At 45.5% G+C, this 13309-nt stretch overlaps 1 protein-coding gene across 2 annotated transcripts; it reads left to right on the forward strand.

Moving 5' to 3' along the window:
- Window positions 1–36: 36 nt before the first annotated feature.
- On the forward strand, window positions 37–12598 carry man2b1 (mannosidase, alpha, class 2B, member 1). Of its 2 annotated transcripts, none has more exons than XM_090195558.1 (23): window positions 37–201; window positions 608–710; window positions 1029–1202; window positions 1535–1728; window positions 2371–2503; window positions 3060–3205; window positions 3330–3529; window positions 3704–3824; window positions 4263–4341; window positions 5517–5626; window positions 7646–7753; window positions 7849–7965; window positions 8095–8283; window positions 8519–8616; window positions 8958–9078; window positions 9265–9383; window positions 9835–9936; window positions 10067–10154; window positions 10374–10454; window positions 10744–10968; window positions 11219–11368; window positions 11877–11979; window positions 12150–12598. In XM_090195558.1, exons 1-23 carry the CDS (start codon window positions 37–39, stop codon window positions 12251–12253), a joined length of 3030 nt encoding a protein of 1009 aa, XP_090051684.1. In that variant the 3' UTR covers window positions 12254–12598. The 2 variants fall into 2 exon arrangements, with proteins under 2 accessions (XP_090051684.1, XP_090051683.1); XM_090195557.1 differs by having other exon boundaries at window positions 47–201; window positions 11877–11994.
- Window positions 12599–13309: the final 711 nt, after the last annotated feature.

Raw genomic sequence — 13309 nt, forward strand, 5'->3', positions numbered from 1 at the left:
GCCCCTAGAGGGCGTGGTCTGGGGGGAAGTCACATGATGGGAAAGATACATAAACAAATGTCACATGACTCGTGGCTGTTTTCCAAGATGGCGACTCCGGAATATACACCGTTTGTGTTCCTCCTGTTATTATTTCAAAGTAGCGTTTGGGGCTTTCCCGTCTGTCAAACACCCCAAGAAAGTCCAACATGTGGATACAAGGTACGTCTATAGTTCCTATCCCTATTGTGGCGAATAAAAACGCAACTGAAACACTTAAACCGTGTATTGGTATAGCGGCTTTGATGAACTTCTTCTTTAGCCGATTTCAAACCCCTTCATTTTCGTGTAGAGAACACAGTAGCAGAAGTTATATTTCTGGCACAACATATTTATACTTCCACTTAAAACGTGAAATGCAAAGCTACAAATCCCATTCGATCTAGCCAGTCTTGCACTAAGTCTGGTCTTGCACTGTTTTCATTGGTGGTTTAATTAAATTACAATTACAACTTTACAATGTTTATAAAGCTAAGTAGCCTCTGATATGCCTCTCTCCTTCCCATAACATTAGCCCACCAGCTAAAATCCCTCATTATTTTCCCATCGTGTGTGCTACACATCCTAGTCATGTCATGCTACCAAGCCTGGGATGTTGAACGTGCATCTGGTTCCCCACACCCACGACGACGTCGGCTGGCTCAAGACCGTGGACCAATACTTTTATGGAGGTCTGTATCCCCCCCACCCATCTATCATGTGGCTCACATCTACACACACAAACACAGTCATAAACAGCTATGTCATAGGTCAAGGTGGTATAGTTAAAAGTTAAACTGACACATTGTTAAAACCATAGTTGTGAGGTTTTTATTATAGGCATACATAACACCTACAATAACCTAGAATCACATGGTTTTACATTTCAAACCTCATGACTGGGTGGATGTGAACCACATGATAGATGTTGTATCGTGTGTGCATATGTGTTATCACGTTTGTGTGTGTGTGTCTAACCTGTGTATGTAACCTGCCTGTCGTCGTTCCAGACCGTAATGACATCCAGCACGCCGGGGTGCAGTACATTCTGGACTCTGTGGTGGACCAGCTGCTGAAGAACCCTGACAGACGCTTCATCTACGTAGAGACGGCCTTCTTCTACCGGTGGTGGAAACAACAGACTGATGACATGCAGAACACTGTCAAACAGCTAGTCAATGAGGGTGAGGCCAGAGAGGGGTTATAGAGCCTTTATAAAACATGTCAGGAAGACGTTATAAAGCGGTAGAGTTCGCCTTCTACTGCTGGTGAAGGAGCCAGTCAGACAGCAGGTTAATGAGAGAAGAGATGTAGGTGTTATAGCAGTGTGATAAAGCATCTTTCTCACCTGAGTGTGACTGCTATTGGTGGTGTTATTGAACAGATGTAAATTGCAATTCAGAGGTTATAAACAGTTATAACCCCTTTAACCTGTGATTAAGTCATATTACATTAAATAAATCTTTATTGCTGTTATCACTTTTGTCTCCCCCTCCCCTCCCCTCCCTCCTCTCAGGGCGGTTGGAGTTTGTAAACGGGGGCTGGTGTATGAGTGACGAGGCGACCACTCACTACAGTGCAGTCATAGACCAGATGACCATGGGCCTGCGGTTCCTCAACGACACGTTCGGACACTGCGGTCGCCCCCGCGTCGCCTGGCACATCGACCCCTTCGGGCACGCCCGCGAGCACGCCTCCATGTTCGCACAGGTGAGGGTCATATTCATTAGTGTTTCTTAATGTTTCTTATTACAGGTAGGTCCCTCCCTGTTTTGGCCAGTTTGGTTCCTAGTGAATACAACCCACAATCTGCTGTCCTTTTTCTACCTCACAATATCCTGTCTGTCAGCCTTTCTCTGTCTATTCTTGCGCGGGGAAATTTCTTCCACTCCTTTTTTCCATCATGTCTTAATCCATTGTCAGAATAGATATAGTACAACCATCCAAGACTCTCATCTGTTGAAAGGTTGTCAGTGTCATAAGGTTCTCGTGAGTTGGGAATAGAAGTGGGGTAAAACAAATTTACTCTAAAGTTTTCCAAGTCAGAAATAACACGAGACGGCATGAGTCTCCCTCATCTTTCCGTTCAGTTCAAAGGTCAGAGGGACGATTAGAATCCGTACTGTGTTTATTGTATTGAATGGGTGGCAGGTAGCCTAGCGTTGGTCCAGTAACCTAAAGGCTGCTGGTTTGAATACCCGAGCCCAGAAGGTAAAGCTTTTAGAAGGCGCCATACTACCATGGATGACCCTGTAAAACAACACATTTCACTGCAACTACCTGGTGTATGTGACAAGAAACCATGTTATCTTGTGTGTGTATTGTATTGACTGATGGTTCTCTCTGTTCTAGATGGGTTATGACGGCTTCTTCTTTGGTCGTCTGGACTACCAGGATCGTAACAGGAGGATGGTAGCCAGGGAACAGGAGATGTTGTGGAGGGCCAGCGAGAGCCTCACCCCCCCTATGGCTGACCTCTTCACTGGTACTGATCTTTCACCTTCAACCTCTAGCAATATAGCAACAGCTTCACGTAGTCGTTCCATTAGATATTTTCTGTCATATTGCTCACAACCTATTTTTTTGCAATAGACCTGGGATATCCCATTTTCCTCATCAATATTACTCTTTCCCTTTCGGCACTAACATCTGTCCTCTCTCCCCACCCAAGTGTAGTCTATAGTCTAACACCCGTCTCCCCGGTCAATGTTTAGATGGGATACAGCTTGTGTCAAATTGAAGTCAAAAGTGTAAGTTGTCCTAACCTGCTACGAAAAGTCAATTTTGACGAAAGCTGTATCCCTTCTAGACAAAACCCCTCTCCCTTTATCAATACTGACCTTCAATCCCTGACATCTGACCCCTAGCCACCGCTGTAGCCTTACCCAGCCCCCTCTCCCATAGGGATCCTCCCTAACAGGTACAACCCTCCCGACGGCTTCTGTTGAGAACAGTCATGTGATCAATCCTGACCTGACCTCCCACCTATGAACCCTGACCCCTAGCACCCCAGTAGCCTAACCCAGCCCCCTCTCCTCCAGGTATCCTCCCTAACGGGTACAACCCTCCGGAGGGCTTCTGTTGGGACCAGTCATGTGACGATCCACCAATCAGAGACGACCCTGATCTGGAGGACTATAATGTTGACGATGTGGTGACCAGGTTCCTCCACATCGCACACGGACAGGTTAGAGACGAGACACACACATACAGGTCGGTCGGTCACACACACACACACACACACACACACATACAGGTTAGTCATAATAACACACACACACTCTCTCTCTCTCTCTTCTCCCCTGCACCAGGCATTGGTGTATAAAACCAACCACATCATAATGACTATGGGGTCAGACTTCCAGTATGAGAACGCCAACCTGTGGTATAAGAACCTGGACAAGCTCATTCGCTACGTCAACCAGATGCAGAGTAATGGCTCTGAAGTCAACGTTCTCTACTCTACACCCTCCTGTTACCTACAGGAGCTACACAGGGCTAACCTCACATGGTACTATACCACTATATTAACTATATGATTCTGTTAGAATACTAAACTATGTCTAGCTAGCTAGAGTAACGGCCTCTGAAGTCAACATTCTCTACTCCCTCCTGCTACCTTCAATGATGTACAGGTCATTTAAATGTTTTCTCTTCTCTCTCTCACCCCTGACCCCCCTGTCAGGCCTCTAAAAGGAGATGATTTCTTCCCCTATGCTGACTCAGCTCATGACTTCTGGACAGGATATTTCACCAGCCGTCCAGCCCTGAAACGCTATGAGAGGATCAGCAACAGCTACCTGCAGGTACACTACTCAAACCACAGACAATGGCTGAGTCTGAAAAGCTTATACACGCTGTGTTTGAGAGCCTCAAAGCCGTGATGTGTCATGGATAAGTTGTGACTGACTGACTGATCTACAAGTAATATTGAGCAGTTATTGATGTTGTAAGGTGATTTGTAGATTAGTCAGTCTCGACTTGCCTTTAAAGTTGGCTTTATGTCGAACGCGGCCATTGATTCCTCCTCGTTGGAGGAGGAGGTCGAAGGGGAGGGACGTGGGGCCTCTTCTCCAATGAGCTTTCCAGAGGGAGGTGAGGAGTCATGGATTTGACAGCTTGTACACTTTTCATACAAAGCCACCAGACATTCACTCAGGGATGACAGTTCAGTCGCCCCACACTGAGGCCATGTCTGGAGACGTGGTTAATGCATTATTCCTCTCCTCCCTCTGGTTTCACAGACGTGTAAACAGCTGGAGGTCCTTGGTGGTCCCATCTCAAGGAAAGGTCCCTTTGGAGCTGGAGACAGTGAGACCCTGAGTAAGTGTCTACTGTACACACTTTCATCACATTCAAGTGCACTACTTCATCATCACTACATGAGTTGACTAAGACTAGTGGCAGTCAGACTCTGTTTCAATGTCCATACTAGCATCCTTCTTATTAATACTAGCATCCTTCTTATTAATAGTAGCATCCTTCTTATTAATACTAGCATCCTTCTTATTAATACTGGCATCCTTCTTATTAATACTGGCATCCTTCTTATTAATACTAGCATCCTTCTTATTAATACTAGCATCCTTCTTATTAATACTAGCATCCTTCTTATTAATACTGGCATCCTTCTTATTAATACTAGCATCCTTCTTATTAATACTGGCATCCTTCTTATTAATACTGGCATCCTTCTTATTAATACTAGCATCCTTCTTATTAATACTGGCATCCTTCTTATTAATACTAGCATCCTTCTTATTAATACTGGCATCCTTCTTATTAATACTGGCATCCTTCTTATTAATACTAGCATCCTTCTTATTAATAGTAGCATCCTTCTTATTAATACTGGCATCCTTCTTATTAATACTGGCATCCTTCTTATTAATACTGGCATCCTTATTAATACTGGCATCCTTCTTATTAATACTAGCATCCTTCTTATTAATACTGGCATCCTTCTTATTAATACTGGCATCCTTCTTATTAATACTAGCATCCTTCTTATTAATAGTAGCATCCTTCTTATTAATAGTAGCATCCTTCTTATTAATACTAGCATCCTTCTTATTAATACTGGCATTCTTCTTATTAATACTGGCAGGCATCCTTCTTATTAATACTGGCAGGCATCCTTCTTATTAATACTGGCAGGCATCCTTCTTATTAATACTGGCAGGCATCCTTCTTATTAATACTGGCAGGCATCCTTCTTATTAATACTGGCAGGCATCCTTCTTATTAATACGGGCATCCTTCTTATTAATACGGGCATCCTTCTTATTAATACTGGCATCCTTCTTATTAATACTAGCATCCTTCTTATTAATACGGGCATCCTTTTTATTAATACGGGCAACCTTCTTATTAATACTGCCATCCTTCTTATTAATACTAGCATCCTTATTAATACTTGCATCCTTTGTATTAATAAGCTTGAAGCGGTTTAGAGGACAGCAAGGTTGACAGGGAGTGTTCTGTGTTGTGATTGGTAGAGAAGGCCATGGCAGTGGCTCAGCATCACGACGCCGTATCCGGGACGGAAAAGCAACACGTTGCCAACGACTACGCTAGGAAACTGGCCAACGGCTGGGCACACTGCCAGGTACCTACCATGTGTGCCTGTTCTTTCTATTGATCCATGCAGTCTCTCTTGTTAGATGAACGAACTGTGTATGATTGACTCTCCACCTCTCTCTCCACTGTGTGGAGGACTATAAGACACAGACTAAATAAAGTATATCACTGTACAGTGTGTGTTTAACCTCTCTCTCCCCACTGTGTGGAGGACTATAGGACACAGACTAAATAAAGGATATTACTGTACAGTGTGTGTAACCTCTCTCTCCCCACTGTGTGGAGGACTATAAGACACAGACTAAATAAAGTATATCGCTGTACAGTGTGTGTAACCTCTCACTCCCCACTGTGTGGAGGACTATAGGACACAGACTAAATAAAGTATATCACTGTACAGTGTGTGTTTAACCTCTCACTCACTGTGTGGAGGACTATAGGACACAGACTAAATAAAGTATATCGCTGTACAGTGTGTGTAACCTCTCATCCCCACTGTGTGGAGGACTATAGGACACAGACTAAATAAAGTATATCACTGTACAGTGTGTGTTTAACCTCTCACTCACTGTGTGGAGGACTATAGGACACAGACTAAATAAAGTATATTACTGTACAGTGTGTGTAACCTCTCATCCCCACTGTGTGGAGGACTATAGGACACAGACTAAATAAAGTATATCACTGTACAGTGTGTGTAACCTCTCATCCCCACTGTGTGGAGGACTATAGGACACAGACTAAATAAAGTATATCACTGTACAGTGTGTGTAACCTCTCTCTCCCCACTGTGTGGAGGACTATAGGACACAGACTAAATAAAGTATATCACTGTACAGTGTGTGTTTAACCTCTCACTCACTGTGTGGAGGACTATAGGACACAGACTAAATAAAGTATATCGCTGTACAGTGTGTGTAACCTCTCTCTCCCCACTGTGTGGAGGACTATAGGACACAGACTAAATAAAGTATATCACTGTACAGTGTGTGTAACCTCTCTCTCCCCACTGTGTGGAGGACTATAGGACACAGACTAAATAAAGTATATCACTGTACAGTGTGTGTAACCTCTCTCTCCCCACTGTGTGGAGGACTATAAGACACAGACTAAATAAAGTATATCACTGTACAGTGTGTGTAACCTCTCTCTCCCCACTGTGTGGAGGACTATAGGACACAGACTAAATAAAGTATATCACTGTACAGTGTGTGTAACCTCTCATCCCCACTGTGTGGAGGACTATAGGACACAGACTAAATAAAGTATATTACTGTACAGTGTGTGTAACCTCTCATCCCCACTGTGTGGAGGACTATAGGACACAGACTAAATAAAGTATATTACTGTACAGTGTGTGTAACCTCTCATCCCCACTGTGTGGAGGACTATAGGACACAGACTAAATAAAGTATATCACTGTACAGTGTGTGTAACCTCTCTCTCCCCACTGTGTGGAGGACTATAGGACACAGACTAAATAAAGTATATCACTGTACAGTGTGTGTAACCTCTCTCTCCCCACTGTGTGGAGGACTATAGGACACAGACTAAATAAAGTATATCACTGTACAGTGTGTGTTTAACCTCTCACTCACTGTGTGGAGGACTATAAGACACAGACTAAATAAAGTATATCACTGTACAGTGTGTGTAACCTCTCATCCCCACTGTGTGGAGGACTATAGGACACAGACTAAATAAAGGATATTACTGTACAGTGTGTGTAACCTCTCATCCCCACTGTGTGGAGGACTATAGGACACAGACTAAATAAAGTATATCACTGTACAGTGTGTGTAACCTCTCATCCCCACTGTGTGGAGGACTATAGGACACAGACTAAATAAAGGATATTACTGTACAGTGTGTGTAACCTCTCATCCCCACTGTGTGGAGGACTATAGGACACAGACTAAATAAAGTATATCACTGTACAGTGTGTGTAACCTCTCTCATCCCCACTGTGTGGAGGACTATAGGACACAGACTAAATAAAGTATATCACTGTACAGTGTGTGTAACCTCTCTCTCCCCACTGTCCCAGGTGTTGGTCAGTAACACTCTATCCTCTCTGAGTGGATCATCTGCTCCTCGTGTTTACTGTGAACACCTCAACATCAGTGTGTGTCCCCTCACAGAGACCAGCAAGAAGGTAACACTACACGGGCACACACACACACTCACAGTTCCTCTTTGGTTCCGTGAAGTTAAATTTCCCTCCTCTCTGTTTCCATGTTTCTCTGTCAGTTCTCAGTGAACGTGTACAACCCTCTAGCTCGTCCAGTCAGTTGGCCAGTTAGACTGCCAGTCAACGGGACGGCCTACAGGATCTCAGATGCTAAGGGCAAGGCTGTGGACAGTCAGGTTGGTCTGTCTGTTCTGATAATGGCTGTCATATGTCGTTGTTCAATAACCTTTGTTATGACAGGTATGTATTGTGTGTGTATTTGCGTTTTGTGAGAGTACCCCACTCTATCCCCCCCCCCCCCCCAGGTGGTCCCAGTGTCCCAGGCCACAGCGGCGGTGCGACGGGGCAGGGGGTACGCTGTCAACGAGCTGTTGTTCCAGGTTCAGGCCCCTCCCCTGGGCTACAGCACCTACTCTGTCTCCCTGCTTCAGAACGGCCCTCCATCTCCTCAGTCCTCTCCACTGCCCAGGGCTCCCAAGGCTGTACAGAACAAGGTCTGGGTCTTGTGGCTGGACACAAACATACTTTCTACTATGAAAGCAAATATTTGATGTATTGATTTCATGTCATCAATGGAGACCAATATTCCAAAATGTACAATGTCTCCGTTAATGATGACATATCATGTATAAAGTCAGTTGGAAAGGTGTTGTTTTAAGTTTGGAAAGTTTTGTATCTCGGTTTTTAGGTTTGGATGTCACCTGTTCTGTCACTTTGTGTCTCCTCTAGTTTCTCAGGGTGACCTTTGACCCAGAGACGGGTCTCCTCAGCAGCCTCAGTAACCTGGAGACACAACAGACTGTCAAACTGTCACAGAACTTCTACTGGTCCGTACTACTTACTCTCTCTCTACCCTTCTCTCTCTCTCTCTCTCCATTTCTCTCTACCCTTCCCTCTCTCTCTCCATTTCTCTCTACCCTTCCCTCTCTCTCTCCATTTCTCTCTACCCTTCCCTCTCTCTCTCCATTTCTCTCTACCCTTCCCTCTCGCTCTCCATTTCTCTCTACCCTTCTCTCTCTCTCACTCCTTCCTATTCTCTATACCCTTCCATAATTATTTCTCCCTCTCAGTCCTTCTCTCCCCAACCTTCTTCTTTACTCTCACTGTGTGCTAGCATTGTCACGTTGAGGGATTTTCTGTCATCTTTGTTCTGTGTATGTTTGTCCAGGTACAACGCCAGCGATGGTAACAACTCAGAGAGTATTCAGATGTCAGGGGCCTACATCTTCAGACCTAACACCTCCACCCCCTTCATCATCAGCAAGACGGCTAAGATAGAAACACTACAGGTACCTACTACATTATACTTCATCTAGTCTCTTTACTTGCATGTGTTTCAATATAATTCAATATGCATGAGACCCACTAAACGTTCAAGAGATTCATTCCAGTCATCTCACAATTTCTAGTCTCTGCCTTAACCCCCTTCCCCTGTCTTATTCCCCCCCCCTCCTCTCTCCCCCTCCCTCCATCAGAATTCTGTGGTGCAGGAGGTGAGACAGTGGTTCAGTCCCTGGGTCTCTCAGGTGGTCCGTCTCTACACAGACAGCAGGGCTCTGGAATTGGAGTGGACTGTCGGCCCGGTGCCTATAGGGTGAGGAAGGGGCTCAGAGCCACATGGGGCCTGGTCACAGATAATGCACTGGAAGGAGAATGGAGCGTTATTGAGACAGCCTGTGCATGTCTGGCAGAAGGAGTGAGTCTTTAACGGACTAGAAAGTATTCCTGTACCATAGATTATAGTGTATCATGTTCTCTCTATCTGCCCCCCCCCCTTCTCTCTATCTTCCCCCCCCTTCTCTCTATCTGCCCCCCCCTTTCTCTCTATCTGCCATCCCCCCTTCTCTATCTGCCCCCCCCTCTCTCTATCTGCCCCCCCCCCCCATCTGCCCCCCCCTCCCCATCTGCCACCCCCTTCTCTCTATCTGCCCCCCCTTCTCTCTATCTGCCCCCCCTTCTCTCTATCTGCCACCCCCTTTCTCTCTATCTGCCCCCCCCTTCTCTCTATCTGCCCCCCCTTTCTCTCTATCTGCCCCCCCCATCAGTGATGACCTGGGTAAAGAGGTGATAAGTCGTCTAGACAGCAGCATCAACTCCTCTGGTGTCTTCTACACTGACTCTAATGGCAGAGAGATGCTACAGAGACGGTGAGGAACCCGTGTGTGTTTCCCAACTCTATACTGCATCAGTATGTGTTGATGATGGAGTACCGTATTCCAGTAGTGTGTTCAGACACACAGTATACACCCTAATGCGTTGTATATCTGTCTCTGACAGGAAAGACTACCGGCCCACGTGGAACCTGAGACAGTCTGAGCCAATTGCTGGCAACTACTATCCAATCAACTCTAGAGCTTACATTAAGGTGTGTCTCATTGGTCACACACCCCGGTCTGACACTTCCTCTTCCTTCTCTCGTGATCATGCACTTTCTTTTCCTCTTCCCACTTAGTTCCTTTTTCTGTGGTAGACTTCTGGTCCAAAACTCTCGACTCTCCCTCCTGTTCTCTTCACTCTGTTTTACAAGTTCATGTCATATTATCTGACAATAGTAAATGGTGACTTCCACTGTGTGTCTGTGCAGGACGACAAGGACCAGCTGACTGTAGTGACGGACCGTTCTCAGGGAGGGGGCAGCATCCAGGATGGATCACTGGAGATCATGGTAACACACACACTCTCTCACTACTCTTCATTTTTCATGTGGTAGGATTTTGGCGTCAAAGACATCTGTTGTGTGTGTTTCACGTCTCACCTCTTTCCCCCGGCTCCACACCCTGTCTATCTTTATCACTGTCACATCTGACACACTCCATCCACACGACCCCCCCCCCTCAGGCTCCACACCCTGTCTATCTTTATCACTGTCACATCTGACACACTCCATCCACACCCTGTCTATCTTTATCACTGTCACATCTGACACACTCCATCCACACGACCCCCCCCCCCAGCTCCACCGTAGGTTGCTGTACGATGACGTCCGGGGTGTAGGTGAGCCCCTCAATGAGATGTCTGACATTTACCCAGAAGGCCTGGTGGTTCGTGGTCGCCACCTCCTCTCCCTCAGCCCCCCTGCCACGGCTGCTGACACACACCGCCCCCTAGCACAGGAAGTGGTACTGCAGCCTCTCATCACGTTCACCGACGGAGAGCTGCACCCGAGTACCAGGCTGGAGGTGAGAGAGAACCCATCGCAAATGATTCTTTCCTCAAGTTCTCCTCCTTGCCTCTTTCTCAACCGTATTGGAGAAGGTTCAAGGTCCCGCCCCTCAGGCCTTCTTCAATGGATTTTGAGAAAGAGGTGAGGCATCTAGGAAAGGGGGGAGAGTGAAGGAGGCTGATTGAGGAACAGTTATCAGCTCTGCAGGTGAAATGTGTCACTTTGGACTATTGAAATGAACCCATCTTTGAACCCCCCCACCTCAGTTCTCTGGGCTACAGGCAGTGCTGCCCCCTGCTGTTCACCTGTTGACAGTGTCTCAGTGGGACCAGGACACAGTGCTGCTCAGACTGGAGCATCAGTACCAAGCTTCAGAGAGCAAGGAGCATTCCCAGCCTGTTACTGTTAATCTGCAGGTTAGTGATATGTGATACTGTATATACACACACACCATACAGAGACTGTGGTTCTAAGGCTGGAGCACCAGCAGCAAGCCCAGGAGAGCATTCAGTCTCACTGTCAGGTTAGTGATATGTAATACTGTATATACACACACACCATACAGAGACTGTGGTTCTAAGGCTGGAGCACCAGCAGCAAGCCCAGGAGAGCATTCAGTCTCACTGTCAGGTTAGTGGCGAACACACACACACAGTGCTGCTCAGACTGGAGCATCAGTATCGGGCTATGGAGAGCAAGATGAACTGTCAACCTACAGCTTCAGAACTCCCACACGTATGCATACGAGCCATAAACAAAGTGAAACCTTTTACTAATACCATACATTCCTGTCTCAACGTGATGTAACTGTTATTCACAAGTTAATTCATTTCAAACCGCTTTGAAAACATGAATGCAATGTAGATACTGAAGTTACTGACAGATGCTCTACTCTCCATCAGTCACTCACTGCTCTCTCTGTAGAAGCTGTTCTCCACTCTGGACGTGCTGGGCGTGTCCGAGATGAACCTGTCAGCCAATCAGTGGAAGGATGAGATGACGCGTCTGGACTGGAAGGCGGAGTCAGGTACACATCACACAGGTGTAACAAATCAACTCTCTGCTTACTCAGCCCTCTAGGACGCGTGAAGACCGCTGACCTGCTTTATTGTAGCAATTCCTTTGTTAGTCCGTTGTGGGGCTTGTTGCTCTGTTCATTGCACAGAGCTTGATACCTGTTGTCTCCGTTTGCCTCAGGTGAGAAGCCCCTGCCGAAGAGAGGGGGAGACCCCTCTGTGTGGGAGGTGAGCCTCAAGCCCATGGAGATACGCACCTTCCTGCTCCGTGTCAGGCAGAGATAGTCAATCACCAACCTCCGTTCCAGAACTAGCCAATGATCAATCCCTGTGGCTTAGCAATTATGAACTCACTGCCTCGATTGGATGTAAATAATTTGGAGTCTGAGTACATGAAGATGAATCAAGTGAACAGGATTTCTTGTCATAAGTTGAGAGTTGACCGGAGTGGGTTTTAAATTAGCTCCTATAAAAGAGCTTCTTTGAAGCCGCTGAACAATCCGTTTGTGTTGTAATTCTAGTGCCAATACCACAACCTTTCTGGTATTTCAAAGCCCTTTTCTGTAACTACTTATTACTAAATTGTCATTGTCGTTTGTCTCTAACATCAATAAACTATTCACACACACACCTGTTACCAATATATATTTTCTGATTCACATTTCTACATGCCGAGTGAATATTCTGTGCAATAAGCGATTTTCCTCTCGTAATTGAATGCCTTTTTCAAATGAGTGGTTTAGGCTGCATTTACACGGGCAAAAGATCCAATCTGATTGGTCAGAAGACCAATTAGTGGCAAAAGATCCAATCTGATTGGTCAGAAGACCAATTAGTGGCAAAAGATCCAATCTGATTGGTCAGAAGACCAATTAGTGGCAAAAGATGAGAATTGAACAGCTTGTGTGTTGAATCAGAGTGATCAATGTGCAGCTGAAGTTAAACCCAGGTTGTTTCTCAGTGTGTATTCACTCACCCATTCCTCTACATGACTATAATATGTACAGTGTGTATTCACTCACCCATTCCTCTACATGACTATAATATGTACAGTGTGTATTCACTCACCCATTCCTCTACATGACTATAATATGTACAGTGTGTATTCACTCACCCATTCCTCTACATGACTATAATATGTGCAGTGTGTATTCACTCACCCATTCCTCTACATGACTATAATATGTACAGTGTGTATTCACTCACCCATTCCTCTACATGACTATAATATGTACATGTGCTACAATGGAAGTCAAAGCACATTGACAATTACAACAGCTGTAATAAAAATGACCCATCAGTAAAAGCTATTTTCCACCAGAACAAATGACTTCTCCACAC

Source organism: Oncorhynchus mykiss, chromosome 13 (assembly GCF_057628025.1).
Source record: "Oncorhynchus mykiss isolate SJ-2025 chromosome 13, ASM5762802v1, whole genome shotgun sequence".
Classification (NCBI taxonomy): domain Eukaryota; kingdom Metazoa; phylum Chordata; class Actinopteri; order Salmoniformes; family Salmonidae; genus Oncorhynchus; species Oncorhynchus mykiss.